Below are 23,692 nucleotides of genomic sequence, written 5' to 3' on the forward strand. Positions count from 1 at the left end.
TTTAAAAAAAATATCCACATTATTTTACAAAAAACGAATGTTGTCTTAGCACAAAAGCTGCACGTTTGCATAATCCTTTACGTAAAGGTTACGTCAGAGTAGTTTTGACAAGCATGAGGCGCATACTCAGTGTGACTTTATTAAGACATTTTAGCCTGTTTGGTAGAAATCACCCCTCTCGTATCAGCCTGTCTATTGGGGAACGGGGCGCTTTTGCACGAAATTTTTGCAGCAAAACGATAAGTGACGGCAGCACCATGGATCTGAGCAATATGAGGAAGAAATATAGAGGGGAGCAGGAGGTGAGTGGGCATTCTAAGTAGAAACATTATGTATTGTGTTGAACAAATCAAGGCAGGAGTCACAGTCTGGAAGTGCAAGGTCACAAAGTAACTATTTTGCAACGTGCTAAATCTGTAGTGAGAAAACTGGAAACAAATATACCTGCAAGGATTGTATGCCTCAATTCGTAATTGTCCCTGCATGCTTTAGACTTTGACCTATGCCCAGTCATCTACTGTTTAAAGAAAAAGCAAATTTCAAATAGGTCAGCCATAAAAAGAGAGTGACTCTTTTGGTTGACCCTAAACAGTGAAAATAACCTATTTGGTTTGCATGATACATGTACTGTTAAAATAAATGTTGATCCTGCAGACATTAGGTTTGTTCAACTGTAAACAAATTAAAGATTCTTGCAAAGAATCCATAACCTTGTTCCACATTCTCCTTACAAACTTAATAGTTTGTTTGTTTTATCTGTAGGCGATAGGCTAACATAAGGTCTGACTTGACATGTTCCTGCCAGTGGAACCAGTGGTGTTTAAGTATCTACATATCATCCATCACTAGTGTTTTTTCAGATGTCTGGTTTATTTTTAGAGTACGAGAGAGAGAGCAAGACTTAAACGGATATCAGAAAGTCTAAATGCTGCGCAACAAAATCGATGTGTTTTTTCCTTATTACTGTTAAACCTGTCTTTCATGGATTTGCTGGATTTGAGAGTGTTTTGGAGTTCTTACCATTTAGGTCCACATTCTCTTACAGCCAGGGACTGTAAGAGAAAGATGCAAAAGACATCTCAGACCTTCAGCTCTAAAATAATTTGGCATTTGCTTTAAGGTAACAATAAGAGACTGGTGTCTGTAAAGCACATTGGAGCATAATATAAACCAGTGGTTTTCAATCCTTGTCCTCAGGACCCAGTGACCTTAATGTTTTAAATTTTCCTCTGCTCCAGCACATTAGAATCGACTGAGTCTATTGCCTCATCAAAATAAGTGCTGCAAAAGCACACCCATTTATTTAGATAAGGTGTGTGGAAGCTCGAAAACACCTAAAACATGCCGGACAATGTGTTCTGGGGACTAGGACTGAAAACCTGTGGTATAAATAGTCATACCACTCATGAAATGAAGGTAGTCAGACACTATATTCTGCTTGGTCCATCTGTAATAAGAATATATCTGTTTTCTTTCTAAAATTGCTACCACTTTACACTGTTTTTGTGAAAGAGGGACTTCCTTTGAACCGAGGTTTACAAATATTTTCAAAATAATGGCAGTATGGTTCAATATTTTAAACTGTCTTTAATATCTTGTATTAGCAAATGACTACTTTTGTGCATTCTCCAGAATCTTTGTACTTTTTCTGACTTCAACTCTGAAGGCCTCTGGTACTACTAATGGCTAAGCTTGAGCCATCTTCACTCAGTAACAGGGTCCACAACGAAGTGTGTTGTCTGCATAACATGTAGCGCTTACATATGGTTCCTTCGCTGACTGTGAAAAGAATTGGATTTTTGAGTTTCTCGCTGGCTCATCACAAGTCAGGCCTGATCAAACTAGAAATTGCTCACCACTCGATTTCTCTCTGTGTGTGAGATTTTCTAAAATTTGCTTCCTTGTTTTTTCTTTTTTGAGCTGCCTAAACAAGATATTTTTTATGCAGTGCTTTGAGGAGAGTCAACTTGGATCTTTGGACCCCATCAAGGAGTTTGGAAACTGGCTTGATGAAGCAACAAAGTGCCCTGTGATTGAAGAGGCCAATGCTATGTGCATTGCCACAGCCTCCAAGTAGGTAACCCTACATCTCCGAGCAACTTTGAAACTTTAAAGACTAATACCTTCTGTAATTGTGTCTCATCAACTCTGTCTGACCAGGGACGGACGTCCATCTGCACGTGTGGTCCTCCTGAAAGGTTACAGCCATGAAGGTTTCCGCTTCTTCACAAACTACGAGAGCAGAAAAGGCAATGAGTTGGTATGTAACTGTGTTCTTAAATCTTATAAAGCCAAAAATTGAATAAAGCTCAAATCGACTCAAAATGTATTTCTCTTCTGTAAACTCACGTCTTTCTCTTTCTAATGATGTTTTCTTGCTGAGCAGTTTTCTAACGTGCTAATCTAATGCCAGCATGCTTTTTTCAGTTTTGATTCAGCCCATTATAAATGTTGTTTTTCACATATTTCAGTACAGCGCCAGTCTGTCATATGAAGAAAAAACTTCTTTTTCTGCATCATGAATGCAGTGTATTGCTTTAAATGCTGTACAATTTAATAATAATGTTGTGAACTAATAATTAAATTTTTTCATAGGTTTTTTTTAATAATCATTTAATGTTGATTTAATATGCATTTTTTCTGGATCCGACTGACTTTTCGTTGGCAGGAGAGCAATCCATACGCATGCCTGGTTTTTTACTGGGAGCCACTTAACAGACAGGTAAGAGGCACTATAAAATAACTCTCTCTGTTTCCCAGTTTTCCCACCACTGATGGTCAGTTTATTGTAATTTTAATTCAAAGATTCGTATTGAGGGCTCAGTGGAGAGGATCCCCTACCAGAACTCCTGTGATTATTTCCACTCCCGGCCTAAGAGCAGTCAGATCGGGGCCGTTGTGAGCCAACAAAGTACACCAATTCCTAACAGAGATGTAAGAGATGACAGAGCCGCTCTGTGTTTTAGCTCATACATGTTTATAAAACATTTGTAGGCTGATCTTGAGTATGTTTTTCAGTATTTGAGGCAGAAAAATGCTGAACTGGAGGAAAAGTACAAGGACACAGAAGTACCAATGCCAGATTACTGGTGAGAATATTTGTATTTTTTATGATTATTTCCAAATAATGAAAATAATTAACAAAGTTAACAAAGTTGTCTAAATGCGCCAATTAATTAGTGCATTGGACATTTCTTCCTTTTGAAAACTGAAAAGTTAGAATTATTTTTTCTATTCATTAAATGCATCAAAACTAAAAAATGTCCACCACCATAATATCTTTCTATACATCAACTAACAGCATGTACTTTGATACAACCTGCAGCAAACTTATTCTTTATGTGTTTATAAACCTTAGTAGAAATAAAATGCACATTGGCAAGTCAGGCAAGCCTAATTGGTTATTTATTTACAGAAAAAAAAAACTTCATTTTTGTTTTTATTCCACCAGTTCCATTTACTAATACTAAATATTGAACATATTATCTGGATTAAATGAAAAGGTAACTTGGAAGACTAACAACTGAAATGCTTTCAAAATATCACAAGACAGTTTGGCTGCTTGGAATAAAAGTTTTATCAGATTCCTTATTCTCATTATACAAACAACTAAAACTAAATGTTCCAATTAGTGCAATAAAAATAATAAAAGTGGTTCTACAAAATATTATCTTCCTTCCATTTCAGCACTATGTGTCGTTTTGTGCAGGTCTATCAAAAAGATACTGAAGTTTGTGGTTGTAATGTGACAAAATGTGAAAAACTTCAAAGGGTGCGGATCTGTCTGCAAGGTGCTATTCATAAAAAGTAACTTTGCAAATGTTTGAACTGTCCACAAGAAGCATATCAGCATAATCTCCACGGTGTTTCCCCATCACACTCCAGCTGCGTCCTGTGATCTTTCAGGGGCGGCTACACGGTCAAGCCTCACTCAATTGAGTTCTGGCAGGGTCAGACCAACAGACTCCATGACCGCATCGTTTTCACCAAGGTGAAGGACGGAGAGAAACGGGGGGAGTTCCAGCACGAAGCCGAGGGAGGCTGGGTGTACCAGCGACTTTCTCCATAAGACCCACCTCCACAGATGTTCCATCCAGAACACCACGAACTTAAAAAGTAGCCAACATCTGAAGGTACTGGTGGAAAACCATTTGAAGTTTGTTAAATCTGTGTCAACTGTGCCTGTAGATTCTTTGACTTGAACCATCTGAACCTGCGACCTGACTGTAACACGAAACTTCATGTTTTATTTTGGCTTTAAAAAGAAACAAGGAAAGTTTGCCTCCTCAGACACAAACGAGTCACAGCTGGTTGTTTCTTCAACTTCAGTGTCTTCACATCTTAAAAAGAGCACAGTTGTCTTTCAAGTGCAAATTCAGTTTATGGGCTTTTGCTAAAGTATTCACACCCCTCCATGTCTTTCACATTGTCTCCTGTTAAATGTTTGGTGGAATTCTTTAGGCCTTTATATGATAGAGAAACCCAACATAGTGCATATTGTGAAGTAAATGTTTACTTTTCAAGTAAAAATTTTAGAAATGTTTTGTGCATATCTTTTCAGTCCCTGTTAAAGATAACCATATCCACCATCCTTTTTTCAGCATTGCCATGGTGTATTTATGGTGATGTGTAAGTTTTACTCCACATAGAGCTTTGAATGTAGGCCTTTAAGTTTAATTTTGGCCTTATTGGAGCAAAGCATCTTCATGTTTCTCTGACCCGTGAAGCCTTTGCTGAACAGCTGTGCAAGATGAGATAAATTTTGCTCTGGATGTTTTATTTAGGGCTAAGGGAGTAAATACAAATGCACACCAACATTTTAGACTTCAATTTGAAAAATAAAATATAAATAAAGATGTTTTCTGTTCCATTTCACAATTACTGGGTAGGTTGTGTTTTGTCCATCCCCAAATAAAATACATTGAAGTTTCTGGATATAATGTGACAAAATATGAAGAAGTTTAAGGGGTGTGAATACTTTTTCAAGGTTCTGTAGCTAATGTCATAATTTATGTCTAGAATAATATTTTACAGTGAAAGAGAGAAAACTGTTTGAAGTAGAGTTCTGATTTCAGGTTGATGTTTTCTTGGTAATACTTGAAAAGATAATTTCTTAAATGGGAGTTTACAATGGTTTTCCAGATCCATAATCGTGTTGTTTTTTAGATACATGATCAAATATTTAATAATCCAGTAAAAAAACCTACAAACTGCGATGACTAAAAAATGTGACCTGTCTTTAAAATAAAATAGCGTTCACATGCAGCCTATTAAAGTGAGGAATAAAGTAACTGTTGCAGATTATATTTGCCTTTTAACATTGAGATTAAAAGTGCTAATGTTGTCTTGTACTGCTTGAAAGCCATTCATTGTTAAATTTGAAACTGTAATAAAGTTTAATTTTGAACAAAAGCCTGAGTGTGTTTGACCAGCAGGTGGCAGTAGAGTCACTATTAAAGGAAGAAAAAAAATAATACCCATACATCTGAGAAAAGATAAGAACTCTCCTGCACATAATGCTCAAATGTCCATTTAGATCCACATTTAGCTTATGAAGTTGCTTTAGCGGAGCTGCATTATTAAATGAAGAGCAGCAGTCAAGAGCTGAGTGTGAGTTACTAGTGTCTGCTTACCATCACCAGGCCAACGAAACCTACCAGCAACTGCTGAGGGGAAAACAGCAAACTGCTTTATAACATGACACAGTGATCTCACCAAGATCAGCTTGCTAACAGCAGCAACCATCAGAGTGTTTCCTCCTGAATATATTAATGATCTTGCATCCAGAAAGCCACCTTTTGCATAGGAAGGACCTCAGGTACAATGAAATTGTCTTACTTTAATAAACATTGACAAAGAATTTCAGCAAAAAGTATCTCTACCACAAAGCTGTTTCTTTAGCTTTTTATATGTTTGTTGATTTATAAAATTGCACCTGAAAAAGTTTATTATGGTGGTATTCATTTCATAGATTAAATCAACACTCTGAGCCAGTTAACCATTGGATCTTAAGTTCTTATTTTCTAACTTTCTTTTTCTAGCAGTAAAAACTTGCTCATGTTAATTAGTATCTTTTGAAGGGTGATTATGTAGAGACTGAAAAGATTTTAAACTATTACTTTTTAACTTCCTGCAGTGGGTTGCTGTGCTACTTGACTAATGGTAGCAAGTGTGCAAACGTAACAAATGGAGATTATGTTTTAGCTGCATTATATTTATTGTCCCACTCTGGTTGGGGGGGAAAATCAATTAAAAGGAACAAACAATCACAACTGTTGTTTTATATTACAATTTGTTTTGTTTTTTACGTTTTATTAGCATGTATGTGTGGTAGTTTGCCAGATGTAGCTTAAACGGGAAAATTGTGGTGGTCAGCATCGAGCCACAAAGTTTAATCTGTGTCTTTTTTGGTGCACGTTAAACTGTAATCTACCTACAAGCAGTGTATTATTTTCTATAATTTACCAACAGACAAATAATCTAGGCAATGAGGCTGAAGTCTAGATTTAATTCATTGCCCAGTTGACATTGCCGTATCTCTAACAATTTACTAGAGTAAGACCTCGCTGTCTTTTGATCCCTAACCAAATTCTCATTCTACCATAGAGCATCAAATGTCCTCTGAGAAACTTAAAAGCATAAAAAAAATTCAAATCAATCTCGAGTTAATTTTTCATTTTTTCTTAAGCTGTCACTTAAACAGGAGCAGCAAGTCAATTTTGGTTCCAGCTGTAATATTTTAATTTCTATCCTCCTCTGATAAAGAAAACAACACTAAATGAGTAATAATAATAGTCTCTATTTAAAAATCGTCCATTTGATGCAACTGGTACCTTTCTGCATCATTCACTCTGTCAACACAAATGACAAGCAGAGACTTAAATTCAACTGTTTTATATTTATTTACCTTCTGTTTTAGAAAAAAATCTACTATTTTTTTTAAATGGGGCTCATTGCATTTTTAAAACCATTTACTTTTCTAACTTCTCATACTACCTGGCTGTGCTATGAAAAGCATCCATGGCGTATATGGAACTCTTCGTATTTAGAGAAGAGGTCAAAGGCACAAAATGGAGGTTTAGTACACATCTCTCTAATAATCTCATAAATTTTCTGAATCAGAAAAAGAAGAAAAAAAACATTTTAATGACATTTTCTCTGAAACAGTGCTATAAGTTATGCAACTTGTTTAATTATTCAGCTTGTTCCTTATAAGAAAATGTGACTGTTGTTTTCTATTACCAATAAATACCAATGCAAATAACGTTTTCTAGTGTTTTGTTAGTGCATGTGAAATAAAACTTGATAAAAATGTTTAAACAATTTATTTTAAGTTATAATTTAATGTTACCCCAAAAATCTTTACAACGGTCATTTACAAAATTTATAAACTTGCATTTGATTAATAAAAAACATACTAAACAATTATTTTTCCAGCACAGTAAAAATGGATAAAACGCCCTTCACAAGGTGATAAATCCTTTTCTCAGAGTTTTTATTACTTATTTTAGATATCTACCTAGAAAACAATAGTTAATACAATCTAAATTACTTCTGGGGCTACTGTGAACATTTAATAATTTTTCTGACATTTTGTATTTTAATCAAGTTTTGCATGTTTTTTCATAAAATTCAAGCAAATGGACTGTATCTTTTCATAAAAGGTCCTTTTTAAATCATAAAAATACATAATAGCTACACAAGACAAAGGAGGTTAAGCTTAAGCTACTTCATTTCAGCTCTTATTTAAAAAAACACCAGTGCAAACATAAAAAAATGCTTGAGAACATTTGGACATTTGCTGTTAGAATTCAACATTTACAATAATGAGAGAAATGTTTCCAAAACCGGTCCATGATTCAGTTTGTGAATATATTAACGTCGGTTTCAAGATACCACTTGTTTGTTTTAGTTACTGTTGCTACTTGGACGCGGTACAGTGAGGCAATAGCCCTTGTCTGAGTGATTTATGACACTTTTATGATCATGTAGATGTATTTTGCTATTTGTCCGTCTTGTTTTTATGATTTTCACTACTGAGGTTGTGCTCTGCGAACAGGCTCGGGTTTTCCGCCAGCGTGGATCGCACTTTCTTTTTCTCTTTGAAGCGACCGGAGTGGGACACTTTGACGTGGCGGCCTTTGGTGGCAGACTTATCCACAATCTTCTCCAGCCTTGCATTGAACTGGCTGTCCATATTGTCTGAAGAGATGCCTGCTTGGTCTTTGTTCTCATTGTTGCATCCGTGCTCTGCTGGGATTTCATACAAAACCTTAGGTTCAGATTTCTTCTTGCGTGAGAAGGTCAGCTTCCACCAGCTTGAGTCAGCCATAGCACCACGGAGACTGGAGGGATGGCCCTGCAGGAATGACAATGCACCGTTAAGATGGCTGTCAGCATTCAGTTAAAGCTGCTTCTTTCTTTAACCCTGTTATGACAATCAAAAGATAATGAAAGGCAAACTGTGATTGAGAATTGTAATAGAAATTTCAATGACTTCATGTTTCTTTCTGGAAATTGAGTTAACATCATTTGTAATCACAGAAATATTCAAAATTGAATGTATTGAAACTTTTTATGTCCAGAATGAGTGAACAGAATCTAGTTTATCAGCCCTTTTTAGAACAATACAGTAAACACAACATGCTATGAGCAAAATTCCAAAGCACCTGCAGATAAAGAAAGTCTACAGTCATGGTCTTCAGGCTGGTATGCATGAATTAAATTATTAGCACAATTAACAGAGATATTAAACTTTTAGTGATTAACATAAATAATAAAAAAACAGCATGTCTCATCCATCCTTGGCGTACATTAGTGGATTGAACTGCCAGCTACACCAAACATGCCATCAGTACTTTCGAAGTATAGGTGATCTTGCACGTTTTATTGTTAAAGTAAAACATTTTTCACAAAATAAAAATAATAAAACAGATCACTAACAATCCCTTTTGAATCAATACCACATGGGAGTTGCATACTGTTAATTTCCCAGCTTTCTGTCGTGGGTTGCTGTGTTGCACAGTTGGTGTTAACATATGTTAAAAAAGAAGAAGGAAAAAACCTGGAAAATTAGATCCTTTAATTGTTTTATTTTTTTCTTTCTGTTTTCTGTACATTTTCAATTAATGCTGCATGGCAGTGGCAAACCAGTACTTTCCTAATTTTGTGTAGCAGGAAATTGTGGTGTATCTTTAACACTAACTGCCAGCGTGGAAAAACGAGTGGTAAACTGTATTATTTTTCTTTCTTTTCTCCTTTGGTAATATACATTAAAAATAATTGTGATCCAAAATATTTGATTTTATGCTATCTAAATCGGATAATTTAAAATGTGACAAATTGTAGCAGTTTGCTGCTGTTGTGCTAATGTTATCATGTGTGTAAATAGAAAAAGTGCAGATAGCTGAGCTAGCTCTATTTTTTCAATTTTTTTCCTCTATTAGGTTGCCAGATAATGTAGCATTGAAGTAAAAAAAAGGTTTGCTGGTTGGTCATGCTTGTCATTTTTGCTTAAGTGTGTGTATAAGCAATAGACCAATAATAAGGACAATACAAACAAAAATGATCTATATCATTGAAACTCTGGGCTCCACTTTCTGAACTATTGGCTTCTAATGAAAGTGGAGTCAGAAGTGTTTGACTATTTTACGCTGAATTGCTTAATACATTGAAGATAACAAATAAATGGTTTAAAAAGACTTTGTCTTTAAATATCACTTCTGTTGCAGCTCTGTGTTTAATTGTTTTCCATGTTGATCAGTTCAAAAGTACAAATAACAATGTGCTCTTATTGTGTACACAGTGTTCTGCTCAACAGGCTCTTTCTTAGAAAGCTGAGCATAGCTATTGTTGCCCTCTTTCACCTGCTGCTCATCTCTCGGGTTAGGAGTCGTAGCGACACCAGACACCTTGGTCTCAGCTGATAAATTAATGATTATCTGAACAGGATCCTCTGTTACTCCCGTGTGATCTGATACGAAAAAGCTTTTCACTCAAGAAACACGCTGCCAGTCTTTAACTTGCAGAGCAGAAACTTATGCAAGGACTTGCTGCTACTGTTGTAACATCAAAATTGTCTGGATTAAGTGTGTTGTCTGTATACATGTAGGGTTCTGTGATTTATCTATGAATTTATTCTGTTTTTGCGTTTTTGTCACATTTAATGTCTCAAACTATGAAACACACTCTAATAACAAAGATAGCAAGAGTATAAATCCAAAAAACAAGCTTCATATGATTATTTCATTTTTCAAGGAGCAAAATTCAAACCAACCTGGTCTTGAATGACAAACTAATCCATTGTTAAATCGTGGCTTAACTGTAATAAACCACACTTTTGAAATGTTTAAATCCGTTTCTCTGACCATACCCAGTTCTGATTGCTCTTAGACATGTGAAACGAAGAAATCACTTGTCTAACATGAAAGACACGTGAAAAAAAAAATAGTCACATCAAGTCCGTTCTGAACAAATTCATGAAAATATCTTTTTTAAATAAATAAATAGGTTGCTGTTAGAGAAGCATTTTCCACAGAGCTAAGGCTTCATTGAACTAAACTGAAAGATGTTGTCCACAAAATTACTTCAAGAGATCATCAATAACTCATCCAGGAGGTCACAAAAGTCCCCAAAACAGCATGTAAAGTAGTACAAATCTCACTTTGTTCTTGAATCCAACATGATTCCAGAATAAGTTAAAAGACTGGGTAAAAATTAGGAAATTTGGGAAAGTATGTTCTTCTCTGACAAGAAAATAATTTAACTTCTTGGATTTAATTTAAATAATCTCTTGTAAAAGTTTTTTAAAAAAAGAGTTTTTGAAAAGGAATATTATACTAACTGTCAAACATGATGGTGGTAGAGTGATGGTCAGGGATTTCAGGGATTGCTTTGGTGCTTCAGAACCTGAATCACTTAATGTATTGATTCTACTCCAGGCATGAGATTGTGACACTAAAATCAAGTGCATTTGGGTTATACATTAAGACAATGACCTGAAGCACACCAGCAACTTGATAAAAAGTAAAACAAGTTTTTTCAGTGGTCTAGTTGAGGTCTGGACTTAAATCCAACTGAAATGGAGAGACCTGACCTTAAACACACCAATCATGCTCAAAAACTCTTCAATGTATTATTATTTATTTATTTAAGGCAAGACTGAGTCAGAATTCCTCCACACTGATCAAGGTTGGAGTTCACTTGGGTCTATTTTTTCCCCTAAATAGATAAAATTTTCTTTTGAAAATTGTTTTTTGTATTTGCTCACACTATCTTTGTTCTGTATGAGTTTTGTTTGACGTTCTAAAAAATAGAAGATATCTTGGAGGGGACAAACACTTGCCCAATGCACTGTAAATACACAGGAAACAATAACCTCCACAATTTACCATTGCCTGGTAACCAGACAGCTAAAACAAATAACTGTTCAACAAAACAATTATTAACTGGGTAATCTGAGTGCATGGATCATAAACTGGTTTATGGAGCACTGTTTTGAAATGGCTCTCTGTCAATCTGCCTATAGAAAGCCTCGCACTATTTGGTTGCTGTTTTCTTTTTGCAAAATCCTGTCTTAAAGGTTTTCTTAAATAATTATTTTAATCATCTTTATGTATTAATTTCCTTATTAATGTTTAGATAGGTTTATAGGACATATTAAGAGTACTGAACAATAGGGCAGGTTGCCTATTATAACAAAAAAAGCGCATTTTTTTTGTAGAGCTTGTCAGGCTCTGTGAATAAGTAAGAATGACTGAACATTACTTCATTTGCATTAAATCTGGAGGTGTATGAATAACGTAAGAGTTTACTAAAGCTTTGCTGTAAAGCATCAAAAAGAGATAATAAAATAAAATAAAAAAGAAGTGATCCATGCTTCAAGTTTTTGTGCCTGTCAGATTTCCCTCATAACTCACAAATGCCTGAGTTACACTTTAGATTCACTAATGGAGCTGATTGGTGTTTATGTTTTAAGGTGAAAAGTTTTAAGAAACCAAGTTACATTCAGACAGTAATAGATTATTATATACGTCCATTTTTACATTTAAAAAAGTCTACAAAATGTTTAACAATTTTTATATGAAAAATAGAAATCATCAAAGTTGGAAGAGTTCAAACTGAAGAATTTCTTGGGCATATTTAAAATTTTAGTGAATAATTATATTTACCAACTTCAACGACTTCAAATTTTTGGTTTTTGATTTTTTATATATATATATATATATATATATATATATATATATATATATATATATATATATATATATATATATATATATATACAATTTTTATGTTCAGTGTGGAAAAATCATTTTTTAAAAGAAAACTATTTTCTGCAACAATGCCTTGTTTCATAATAACAGCGTCTTCTCTTGGATAATGTTTGATGAAATTTGCTACATGACAATCCTACAACCATCCTCAATGAACTCACTTTTATTAAAGAGTGACTTTTTAAAGTAAAAAATGAGTGACTTTAGGCGACAAAGATTTTTAAAAAAACCCAAAAAAACAGAAAATGTGTTTTGGTTTTATTCATTCTAAACAGTTCTCCATCTTATTTGATCCTTTCACTTCTGTTCACACCCAGTTCTGGTTTGCCAACATGAAGAAGTCCAAGCTGCTCCTCGAAGACTGAACTTCTGTCTGAAACTCTAAACCTGATAAATATTTAAGCTCATGATCAATCAAATCTGCACTGGACCCCAATCCAGTGCTTCTCATGTCGTACGTGAGATTTTCAGCATTTCCTGTCAGCTTGACTAACTATTGGTTACAATAATAATTAAGTGAAATTATTAATTTGAAGCATCCTAATTGAACAAATGAAAAAGACCTATCCATCTCATCTCAGCGCATTAAAGGCATTTAAAAGCCACTTGGAGCACATCCCTCATTACTGGAGAGATGTTGTTATAGCACTGACTTAATGGCCTGAGAAACAACAAATGTGCAAAAATGAATGAACTTACGACGCTCTTCATCTTGTGTAAGAGACCTTGTAAGGCAGCTCTGGAAATAATATGGTGTGGCTACTTTAGGGAAGAAAGAGCAATTTGTCTTATCAGTCAGATAAAGGATTATTATTAATAATAAATCTATCTTTCTGTCAGTTTAGGTAGAGTGCCTTTGTCCTGTGTCTGAATACACCCGAAACTGAGCCGACTACGAAATCTGAAAGTTGTTTGGAAGCTGTGCAGATTGTAGCCCTGGCTTTATGAGTTTCATAAGCGCAACAATGTCCCTTTCATGAACGCTTAAAGGAAGCAAAGAGGCGTACAAATCTCTCTTTGGTGTGGTCATTTTTATCATGAAGCACCTATGCAAATAAAGAGCCTGTGCCCTTTCACAGAAACTCTCATCAGACTCTTATCTGGATCATGTGACACTTGGCACCTGGCACGGAAAGTCAAATTGCCCGAGGGTAAAATAAATCAGATTTAATTTTTGGATCTGGAGATAAAACTTCTGATTTGCAGCTTAGTGCTGCATCTGTCTGGGCCTAATTTCACAGTCTGACCCGTGTTGCATAATAACGTCGGCGTTTAGTTTAAAGGTACTTACGTAACAGATAGTCGTAAACTAAGAGAAACTTTACCATGTTTCTTCAATCTTATATTTTATGCTTTATTGGAGTTGTTTAAAAGACACTGTTGAGCATTTTCTGCACATATTTCTTTCAGTGAGTATTGTTTGACTTATATGTGACCTTTGAGACAAAATGTCCTGTTGACATGAGCCCCCTCCGCCCCCACCTCCGCCGCTCATTTTTAATAAGTTACCGTGTATTCTGCTGTGTGTGCGGCTGAGCAGATTTTTCCAGAGATCTCAGCAGGGGGAGAAAAGGGAACAAATTTGGAAATGACTAACCAGCAGCGCCACATTGGAGCAGCAGAGACGGAGACATGGGGGGTCTCCAAGGGCACCGGGGCCTCCGCTGGTTTCACAACGAAGCAGGCTCACTTCTGATTCTCAAGTTTCTTCTCTAGTGAAAAACACGCTCCTGACTCATAGCAGAAAAGTCGACGGCGTTGATAAACGAGGGGATTTAATTATTTTTCTGCTCATCACAATGTGTATTAATTCGCTTTTCATGGTAATAAATGGAGACATTTCTTTTACAGCAGTAAAGTCCAAAGTGTTATTTTTGCTTTTATGGCTAATCTTGTGACAACCAAGGTAGGTGTTACTCTTGCTCAGTTTCAACTCTTCATCATGTTAAATCCTAATATTACTGTATATATTTGGTTTCTACCAAGTAAGGGTTGAATCTCTAAATGTAAATTTGCTGTCAATCAAATATTTGGACCTGAAAAAATCAATACTCAGAGAAATAGAAATAAAATCTCATTTTAGCAGCAGCCAAAAGATAACTTCTATTGTTTTGTAAAGCAACCCAAAAGTATTTTTCTTCCAAAACCCCCGTGTTATTTTATCCCTGAATGCTTAACGTTATTAGTTTTACAGCAGTAAAACGTAAAGAAAATTGCTAAAAAATAAATAAAAAATAATAATAATTGAGAACTTAAATTACATTTTCTTCAATATTTCATTTTATTTTGAACGGCTGAACATTACAGTATTACAGTTTACATAATTGGGACCATTATCGGTTTTGGTACTTTCGCTTATGTAACTGAAACCTCCTCTAACAGTACATTACAGACTTCTTACCATCGCTTGTTGCAGACATGAATCGGGTTTCATGTGGACTTGTTCTCTTACCTTGGGGACGACGAACTGCCTGCCTGAAGGAGAGTGTCTCAGATATGGAAGTGTCCCACCATGCTGATGACTGTCTGTCTTCTTCCCGCAGCTTTTGTGAATCTCCTGACTCTTCTCCTCAGGTGATTGTGAACAGGTGCATCATCTCTCTCCCTCTCCCTTTCTCTCCAGCCTTTTTTCTCATGTCCTCCACTTAAGAACACACCCTTCTCAAACACACATAAACCCAAGCCCCGCCTAGCTGAGAGTGCACAGCAATGTTGTAACATTGTCACCAAGCGACCTTCGGTGTTACAGGGTGCAATAGAAACCTTTTTTTGTCTCACCTTTAACAAGAATATTGTTTCATGTGAATGAGGTAGCTGTTAGTAGGACAAACACTGATTTATCTCCATTTCAGAGTGATTGTGAGCTGGAAATTGGAGCAAAGTAAGACGGATGCAGAGCTGTTTTGCATGGCTTTATGTAAAATCACAGTGAGTGGATGTCTTGGTGACCATTCAAATGAGCTGAAATTAGGCCACATGGCTCAGAGTCAAACATTATCTTTTCACAACTGCCTGACTTCAAAAGACACCTGCAGCGATTCATGTTAATCATCTGAATTAGCTAACACAAAAATGTATGTCAGAGTGTCTCATTTTTGTTTCATACTTAGATGTTTTAGATCATGAAACAAATCTTGATATGACACAAAGATGACCTGAATAAATACAAAACAAAATTACCGGTCCTGAGTTTTAAAATAACAATTGTATTTACCGAGGAGGCAAAAAAACCACTATTCAAACCACCCTGTTCCCACTAGTGGGTCTCACAGGAGTGGTCCCCTGGGCAAGCCCTTTTTTCTGCCACCACCTGCCAAAGAAAATGCAAGGAATTATCAGAAAACAATTACTGAGTAATCTCCCAGAAATCAGTAGCAGGCAAGGGAAACTTATATCAGTCCGCAGGGATACAAATATTAGTAAAGTAGTTAAGGGTTCATCTTGATAAATAAGATATAATATCTACTTCTTGGGCACCACACCTCTTTCTAATACCACCATGAGCAACTGCCCATGTAGCCCATATCAAAAACTGCCACAGCCTGGTCCTATATAAAAAAGTTATTTTTTTACATATTTAAGTCTCATGACAGGCTGTTCTTCTGAAATGTTTTTTTTTTTTTTTACCAGATATAATAGGATGGACATCTTCCAATTGATTCTGCTTTGCTCTAATTAGTTAACAGAATAAAAAACGTGTACATGAGAAACATGTCTACGTTGTTTTTGGTCAGCCGTGGTTTTCACCTTGGAACACTTGTGTTCTGTCTCTTACTTATTGCTGCATATTGACCTCTGACCTTAACTAAGGCAAGAGAGACCTTCTGGGCTGTAGATCTTATTATGGGTTATTTTGTGACCTGCTGGACCTGTTCTTGTTGATGTGTGCTTGGAATAATTTTGTAAGCCAGACTCTTCTGGGAAGGTTTGCCACTGCTGCTTGTTTTCTCCATTTCTGGTTAACAGCTCTCACTGTGATTAACCAGAGTCCCAAAGTCTTAGTAATGTCTCTGTAACCCTTTCCAAACTGATGTCCAAACTGATATCTGTCAGTGACTTTGCTTCTAATCTATTTTTCTTGAATTGGGGGAGGGGTTGCTTGGGATTTTTAATTTCATTTTTTTTCTATGAAGTGGCTTGTGTACACATGATGATGTACGAATGTAAAACTTTAAAAACTACCTGACCTTCATGTTATTTAAAGTTAAGCACTAACGAAAGCCAATGTAAGCCTATCTCTGCCACTGATAAAAAATAACATAAATCTCATAAATGAGATAACTAAATCATAATGTCCGAGATACAGACTGTGGATTTTTTTCCCCCCAAAGCAGCAGAATTAGGCCATCTGAAACATTTAGACCAACAAAGCAGCTGATTAATTTTATTATAAAGCGTTTATTTTTAATTAAACAGATATTTGTCTCCATCTAGTGCTAGTCTTTAAGTATTGCAGTCACGCGGTTTCAATAAATCCACCTATCAGCTGCGGCCGTCAGTATACTTCAACGTCATTGGTTAATTTTTGTGGGCTAACAAACGTCGCCGTCTCTGATTAGTGAAGCTTCTCCTAACGTGTCACATCAACACTGAAATCCTGTTGAGTTTCGTAAAAAATCCAGATATTAATTCTTAAACCGCATGAAATGGTGACATTCTAGAAGAGTTTTCGTTTTGAACAATCGGAGAAACAATGGAGGTGAGCTAAAAAAAAAAGCACTTTCTCAGAGTCGGCTCTTAATAGTAGCCTGATAGCTAACACGTCAGCTAGTTATAATACATCCAAAGTCCAGGGATTAACTGAAAGAATCTTAACCTTTTCCTGAAGATTTATGCTACATTGTTCTTTACATTTTGCTTATCAGTCCGGCTGCAGAGATAACAATGAAAAGGTAAAAAGTACTGATGTTTCGGTTGTTTTTGTTTTATTCTTCTTTCCACCAGAATATCCAGAATCTCCCCATCGACATACAGACCAGCAAGCTGTTAGGTGAGACGTTCCACGGACAGCACTCTGTGGAAGTCACTTATTACTATTTTCTTTATACTTTCAAAGTGTACTCCAAGTACTTTATGAGACTTTCTTAAGTTCTGACATTTTTTTAATTTGGCTGCTTTTTCGTCTAACTTCAGTCCAGAACCTGAAGGTTCATGTTTTGTAGTTCAAATTGTTCCTTTTCAGTATAAGAACAATTAGAATTTTCCAGGTCTAAATAAGTTTGAAAAGACCACATTTTCATGCTGTATTCAGTATCCTTTTGTACTGTAATTGTAATTATTCATGCGTCTGTATGTGCAACATTGATCTCAATCTATCCATCCATCCCAAAGTCCTAAACCCAACCATTCCACCAGTTTTGGAAGTTTGCAAACCTCATCATTCAAAGTTGATTGATGCTTTCGCATTACAAGTTTTTTATGAGACTTTATACCTCATGTCGCCGTAGGACTGAACTGAAAACGAGTCACTTTAAAGTCTCAAAATATTTTCAGAGTTTATTTTTTCCCCTTCAAAACAACTTTGAAATATTTTTAAAAAGTGTGGATTTGGAGGTTTGAATGCAAGGACTGTCAACAAGTGCTGATTCATGTGTATTTTGTTGCAAGAGTAAATCCAGCTGTAAATATGCCGTTTAGCTATAACTTCTATATGTGACTCATATGACGCTAGATTCTTTGACTTAAATCATTTTAAATATTTGTGTTTTCAGACTGGCTTGTGGATCGGCGTCACTGCAACATAAAGTGGCAGAGTACAGTGAAAACAGTCAGAGAAAAGATCAACACTGCCATTCAGGACATGCCCGAAAACGAGGAGATCAAGCAGCTTCTCTCTGGATCCTGTAGGTTTCTCATGGATGCCTCCAGATTTTCACTTTTCCCTCTGTCACCAATGACATGCAGTTGCTGTAAAGCAACTTTCTTTCAGACAAAAAATTACAGTGCCAGATTTATATTGTAATTTAGGAAGTGAGGAGGAGGAAGTTGAGTAAAAAACATTTCTTGGCTTGGAGAAGCCAAGCATAACTGCTTTCAACAACAGCTAATTTGAAACACTTAAATTCTGGCTGCAGTTAGATGGAGATTGTAATTTCTGCTGCACTTCTAAGCAGAATTTTTACACAGGCATCCCTTAGCACATTCTTCTCAAAAACCATCATCATATTTACCTACTTTGTATTAGGAAGTCATACTGTAATTTGACAAATCTTATTTTTCTCTATATTATCAATTAGTCTTTTACATGACGCTATTGTAACTTCAAAAAGTACCAGCTGTCACAACACTTAAATTTAATAGCTCTCTCTGTAATTTTCTCACAACAAGTCATCCATATATGGTGTTCACTTCATGAGAGGTGCGGCTACATAAGCTTCTGTTGTCAAAGGAGATATTCACATTTGTTATTGTCTTTGAAAAATATGGAAAGGCAGATTATAATTTTTCAATATCTCATCATTTCAATATTCAAAGGTTTTATGACTCTAAATTGTGATATTTACCCTTTAAATACTCAAACAGAAGGCATAGATTTAAGAGCTCCTACCATAAAGCATGAAAGCTATCTCTTTGCCTGTTTTTGTACGTCCCTAATAAATCCCTATTCCTTTTTTATGTGTTTCCACAAACAGACATCCACTACTTTCACTGTTTGAGAATAGTGGAGATACTAAAGGGAACTGAGGCTTCATCAAAGAACATCTTTGGCAGATATTCTTCTCAGAGAATGAAGGTAAAGCGATTCAAATGATCTGCCGCTGTCAAACCTTTGCTTTATTGAATAGTGATATTTGTCAGAAAAATTAAAACTTTGGTCGGTTTGGCTTACAGGACTGGCAGGAGATTGTGTCGCTCTATGAAGCAGATAATGTTTATTTAGGTGAGTGCATTTCGAAAGTAAAATCTGTTGCCTTTAGTGCAGACGTTGTGCTAAGTTTGAAACTGGTAGACAGTTTTAAGTGAATATATTGAGCTGTATGGAGATGAAAAAGCTTTAAAGATGCACCAGTGGCTTTGCTGATTTCTAAAACCTGTGCTGCATGTTCCAGCGGAGGTGGCCAGCTTGCTGTTCCGAAACGTGAGCTACGAAGGGCCAGCTCTGAGGAAGCAGATTGCCAAAGCTAAGCAGCTGCAGCAGGAGCTCAGCAGGCGGGAGGTGGAGTGTCAGAGCTCAGCAGCCGAACTGAGGGAACGCTACTATGCTGCCTGCAAGCAGTATGGTATTACTGTGAGTGCAAGGATGAATGATGCTCATATATTAATTCAGTGCTAACGCGTGTTATAACTATTATGATATTAATAAAAAATGTTATGTGTCTTTTCTGTCAGGGGGAAAATGTTCAGCGAGAGCTTCAGGCTCTAGTGAAAGACTTGCCTGCCGTCCTGGAGGAAGTTGGGAAGGATGCAGCAAAGTTAGAGGAGCAAATCCAGCTTTATGCTGCATTCACAAACTTTGTGTGTGATTGGTGAGTTTACCATCGAGATGCAATTAGTTTACAACTCATTTTGTGCAAAAATCTTGAGTCATCTCTTTGGGTTTTGGGGGAGCTTTTTTTGTTTGCTTTTTTTCCTTATAAGCAGACTACCTATAAAATAGCCTTAATCAATAATTATTCAGATTTTCTGAAGATTGTCAGAGTTTGTCTTTGGATATTCTGCTTGCTGTTTCTCACACTTTTATTCTTGAACATCCTTCAGATTCTTTTTATTTTGTCCCAAATGTTCTGTTCAATCAGCCTTGAGTACTTAGGAAATCAAGTTTGTGATGAAGACAAGAAAGTCTTGCTGATGACTTTTTAAAAGCTAAATTCTAAAAGAAATGTGGGGTTGGCTAAAAACCTTTGCACAGCACAATCCATGAGCACACTGGGCACAGAAGTTTACACACTTGATCGATATAATAATTCCAAAGCTCTGTTCCAAATGTTTAAAAAGATTTCCTGTGGCCTGCTCTTCTTGATTTAATCAGTGAAGAGACTGGACTCTCTGTGGGAAACTTCACTCTTTAACTACACCACCAAGCTTTCCGTTAGATCCAAGTAAATATGCGCTGTGTTCAGGTGAATTAACCATGCAGATGCTTTTTAACTTTAGATTTATGAGCTCGCATGTTGTTGCTCGAAGGTCCAAACCGGTCCTGCCCATGCTGACGTTCAGCCAGAAAGCGGGGAACGTGACGTTTTATGAGTGGAGGACGGGGAAAGTCCCCAGCCTTGTTGAACGGCCGGCGGTGGAGGAAGCCCCTCCTGATGCAGCGACAGAGGACACGGTTGGTTTTATCAATATCATTTTATAGCGTCACGTATGTTTTATCTAACATTATCACAGTATTAGCTATTTTTGTCTTAGGGATTTTTTATTTTTCCCTTTCATAGTTGAGTGAATTACTTTTTCTTTCTGGTCCAAACTAAGATAAAATGTTACTTTTGCATGTTTATATTGTAGCGTCCCGTCATTAACCTATTATATTAATAACTGCTTCAGATTGATTGGGGAGATTTTGGTAATAAACCGTCAGATGATCTGGGCGTGACCGCCGGCATCACAGTGGAGGAAGGAATCGATTGGGGAATCTCTCTGGAGCCGACATCCGAGGTTAGACAAACAAACATAAGCTGAGTAATTTTAGGTTTAGCACATGATTACTCTGCAGGCTATGCTGAGTTATCATGTGTACAATAACAGAACTGTCCACACTTTGTAAAAACACTAATTCATCCTTCATTGCAGCTATACGATCTCACTGTGACAGGTTTTTGTTATTGATGGGAAGAATCAATACCATGTGAAGGAGTTTATTATTTTTATGAGTACCAGAAATACTGTCACTTGTGCTGCTTAGATTTGTAGAACACTTTTTTGTTGTTGATTATTTTACTTTGTCTACATGGTTTTGTAGAAAATCCTTGGAACAGAGGGACCTTTTCCACAAAACCTGTTCCAATGCTTTACAGCTGCTAGCACTGACTAGGCACCGGTTCGGTTTCCACTGACACAATCCTGGCACTAGCACCAAATGTCTGGTGTTAACCCTTCGCTAGTATGCAGCTGGGCCAGAGAAAATGACTTATTCTGTCTGAAACATGAGGAACAGTAGCCAATAAAAATCATTTTATTATCTTTCTTTAGAAATTAAAGAGATCCCGGTTGTTTGGCATTTAATGAAGACAGATTAAGCTTTTCAATACATGTGAACATGTCAGTGATTGTTCTGGTCTGCTTCATCAGAAAAGTGGTGCAGGCGGCATCGACTGGGGTGACAGCGAACCAGCTCCAGTTGAAATAGAAATTGTTGACACAGGCACAGACTGTAAGTTTATTCCTAAATGATGATCATGATGAATCCAGGAAACAAGTCGCAAGAACCTGAAAACCGATGTGTTTTCCTTCAGGTCCTGAGGGCGTGGCGAGGGGTGACGATGCTCTGAGCATACTGGAAAACTCCCAGTCACGCAGCCAGTTCATTGATGAGCTCATGGAGGTAAAACAATATTCTGTGGTCCACATCTAAATCAAATGAATGAGCTTGCTGAAAATGTCAGTGCTTCATGTTTTAAATCCAAACCGCCAGTCTTCTTTGTCGTCTTTAAAAGTCTTTTTAATCAGTGATTCTTCAGCTTTTAAAAGATGGACTTTGGCTGAGTTTAGTTTTTCTAATAAGATTCAAAAAGTATTCATGCATCACAAAGTTTAAAACTGTCATTAAGTAGAAATGTTCATAACTGATGTTGGGAGTTTCAGAATAAAAGGGCCTGTATACAAATGTAGGTTACACTCCACACTTTCCAAATTTTTATTTGTCAAATGTAGAAATATTAAAACAATCACTTTAATTGACTTCAAAATTATGCTCTACTATAAATTGATTATCTTTATTGCACAATGATACATAGTGCTTATTCTAAGTGGGTCGATGACATAAGATCCTAATAAAGGTATTTTGAAAATATTTAGAAAAAGTTCAAAGTGTAAGGATACGTTTACAGTGCGCAAGTCTAATCTCAAGGCGAATCATCGATGTTTTCTCCCTGATGATTCTTTTTATTTAGTATTTTACTGGGTTTTGCTCTGGTTTTGTGTGCTGGTGCAGCTCGAGGCGTTCCTCACCCAGCGGGTCACCGAGATGGGGGAGGAGGGCGACGTGGTGGCCATGAGTCAGTTTCAGCTGGCTCCTTCTATCATTCAGAGCCAAACCCGAGAACACATCCAAGAACTGCTATCCCAGGTGCAGGACCTTCTGGGCCGGCTCACCTCGCTCCGCATGCAGCACCTGTTCATGATCCAGGCCTCACCGAGGTAAGATGATCAACATCAGAAAGGTTTTTGGGGGCTTTTTTGGCTTCCAGATAACTGAAGAGAGCCAAACAAGTGAGGTTTGCCTAAATTTGAGCTCTGGCTGATTGAAGCTCTCTTACAGCCTTCTTTTAACATGATTTCACTTGAGCTGCTGGTATGACTAAACTAAAATGAAGTCAGCGGATCAACAGCTGCAAATTGTGACCGTTGTAAAAACTGAAACAAAAGCTCATGCTGTATCTCTGGTTCGTAACATTTATTTCCTTGTGTTTTTTGTTTAACGTGTTCAGGTATGTTGAGCGTGTGTCAGAAATGCTGAGGCAGAAGCTGAAGCAGGCAGACATCCTGGTGCTGAAAGCTGTCACGATGGTTGAGCGGAGAGAGGAAGCCCTTCAGGAGCAGTCTAGACTGGAGCCTTGTGTTGACCTGCTGGCAGGACGCACCCGGGAACTCCAGAAACTGGTATGAGATTACTTTCCCATTTATTTATGTTCACAGGGTGTCGGTGCTTTCCCAGTGGGGAGGCCACAAAAAGGCATAGATCCTTGTTCAAGTAAATGAATGAGATAAACGGTAAACTGCAGTAAAATGAATACACCTTCAAGCTTCTCTGTAATATGTTGGTTATTTGTTTCTGCAGATTGAAGCTGACATTTCAAAGAGATACCACAACAGACCAGTCAACCTTATGGGGGTGAATATTTAGTGAACCCTGCAGCTGTATTATGTTCTGATCTGCAAAGAGAAATAAAGAATTTTTAATTTAAACTTTGTGGTTTTGTATTTTGTAAATTGTCAAAACAATTAAAGCATTGCTTAAATAAATAAACACATGACTATAGATTTTTTTTCTGTTATTGTAACCAAGATTTTTAGTGGAAGCAGTAGAGCAGCTTGGATGCAGTGTGATATTAAGTGGTGTTACAGACAGCTACGGTATTCTCAGTTAAAGAAGGGATGGCTGGGCACATCTTAGTAAATAAATATCATACAAAAGTTTATTTTCTTTCACTAATTTGCTGCCGAATGTGAAAATCAATCATTTTTTCCACATAAATTGATATATTTTTTTATTTATACATTCCTTCCATAGAACTTTCCATTTGTGACCAGCCAGCTTC

The 23,692-nt window shown here is 36.6% G+C and overlaps 3 protein-coding genes across 3 annotated transcripts; 2 read left to right on the top strand and 1 right to left on the bottom strand.

Annotated features, from left to right (window-relative positions):
* Positions 1-69: 69 nt before the first annotated feature.
* On the top strand, positions 70-6,269 carry pnpo (pyridoxamine 5'-phosphate oxidase). The gene is made up of 7 exons (XM_028030066.1): positions 70-302; positions 1,949-2,073; positions 2,161-2,260; positions 2,669-2,722; positions 2,806-2,934; positions 3,019-3,089; positions 3,907-6,269. The coding sequence occupies exons 1-7, from the start codon at positions 114-116 to the stop codon at positions 4,067-4,069; spliced, it is 831 nt and encodes a 276-aa protein (XP_027885867.1). The 5' UTR covers positions 70-113; the 3' UTR covers positions 4,070-6,269.
* A 1,041-nt stretch (positions 6,270-7,310) lies between these two features.
* On the bottom strand, positions 7,311-14,918 carry prr15lb (proline rich 15 like b). The gene is made up of 2 exons (XM_028030067.1): positions 14,728-14,918; positions 7,311-8,359 (listed from the first exon to the last, which is right to left on the bottom strand). Exon 2 carries the CDS (start codon positions 8,330-8,332, stop codon positions 8,003-8,005), a length of 330 nt encoding a protein of 109 aa, XP_027885868.1. The 5' UTR covers positions 8,333-8,359; positions 14,728-14,918; the 3' UTR covers positions 7,311-8,002.
* Positions 14,919-16,816: 1,898 nt separating this feature from the next.
* Positions 16,817-23,339, top strand: cdk5rap3 (CDK5 regulatory subunit associated protein 3). Its single transcript, XM_028030219.1, has 14 exons — positions 16,817-16,974; positions 17,220-17,265; positions 17,987-18,118; positions 18,908-19,008; positions 19,107-19,155; positions 19,325-19,503; positions 19,605-19,741; positions 20,400-20,544; positions 20,760-20,870; positions 21,504-21,585; positions 21,668-21,756; positions 22,366-22,571; positions 22,862-23,033; positions 23,212-23,339. Exons 1-14 carry the CDS (start codon positions 16,969-16,971, stop codon positions 23,275-23,277), a joined length of 1,521 nt encoding a protein of 506 aa, XP_027886020.1. The 5' UTR covers positions 16,817-16,968; the 3' UTR covers positions 23,278-23,339.
* Positions 23,340-23,692: the final 353 nt, after the last annotated feature.

This window comes from Xiphophorus couchianus, chromosome 10 (assembly GCF_001444195.1).
Source record: "Xiphophorus couchianus chromosome 10, X_couchianus-1.0, whole genome shotgun sequence".
Taxonomy (NCBI): domain Eukaryota; kingdom Metazoa; phylum Chordata; class Actinopteri; order Cyprinodontiformes; family Poeciliidae; genus Xiphophorus; species Xiphophorus couchianus.

Coding starts and splice junctions, on each gene's coding strand:
- cdk5rap3 (XM_028030219.1), top strand. Junction 20,545..20,759: donor ATGCAGCGACAGAGGACACG/GTTGGTTTTATC, acceptor TAACTGCTTCAG/ATTGATTGGGGAGATTTTGG. Junction 20,871..21,503: donor CTCTGGAGCCGACATCCGAG/GTTAGACAAACA, acceptor CTGCTTCATCAG/AAAAGTGGTGCAGGCGGCAT.
- prr15lb (XM_028030067.1), bottom strand. CDS start 8,332: ATGGCTGACTCAAGCTGGTGGAAGCTGACCTTCTCACGCAAGAAGAAA.
- pnpo (XM_028030066.1), top strand. CDS start 114: ATGAGGCGCATACTCAGTGTGACTTTATTAAGACATTTTAGCCTGTTT. Junction 303..1,948: donor AATATAGAGGGGAGCAGGAG/GTGAGTGGGCAT, acceptor TTTTTTATGCAG/TGCTTTGAGGAGAGTCAACT. Junction 2,723..2,805: donor GGGAGCCACTTAACAGACAG/GTAAGAGGCACT, acceptor TTTAATTCAAAG/ATTCGTATTGAGGGCTCAGT.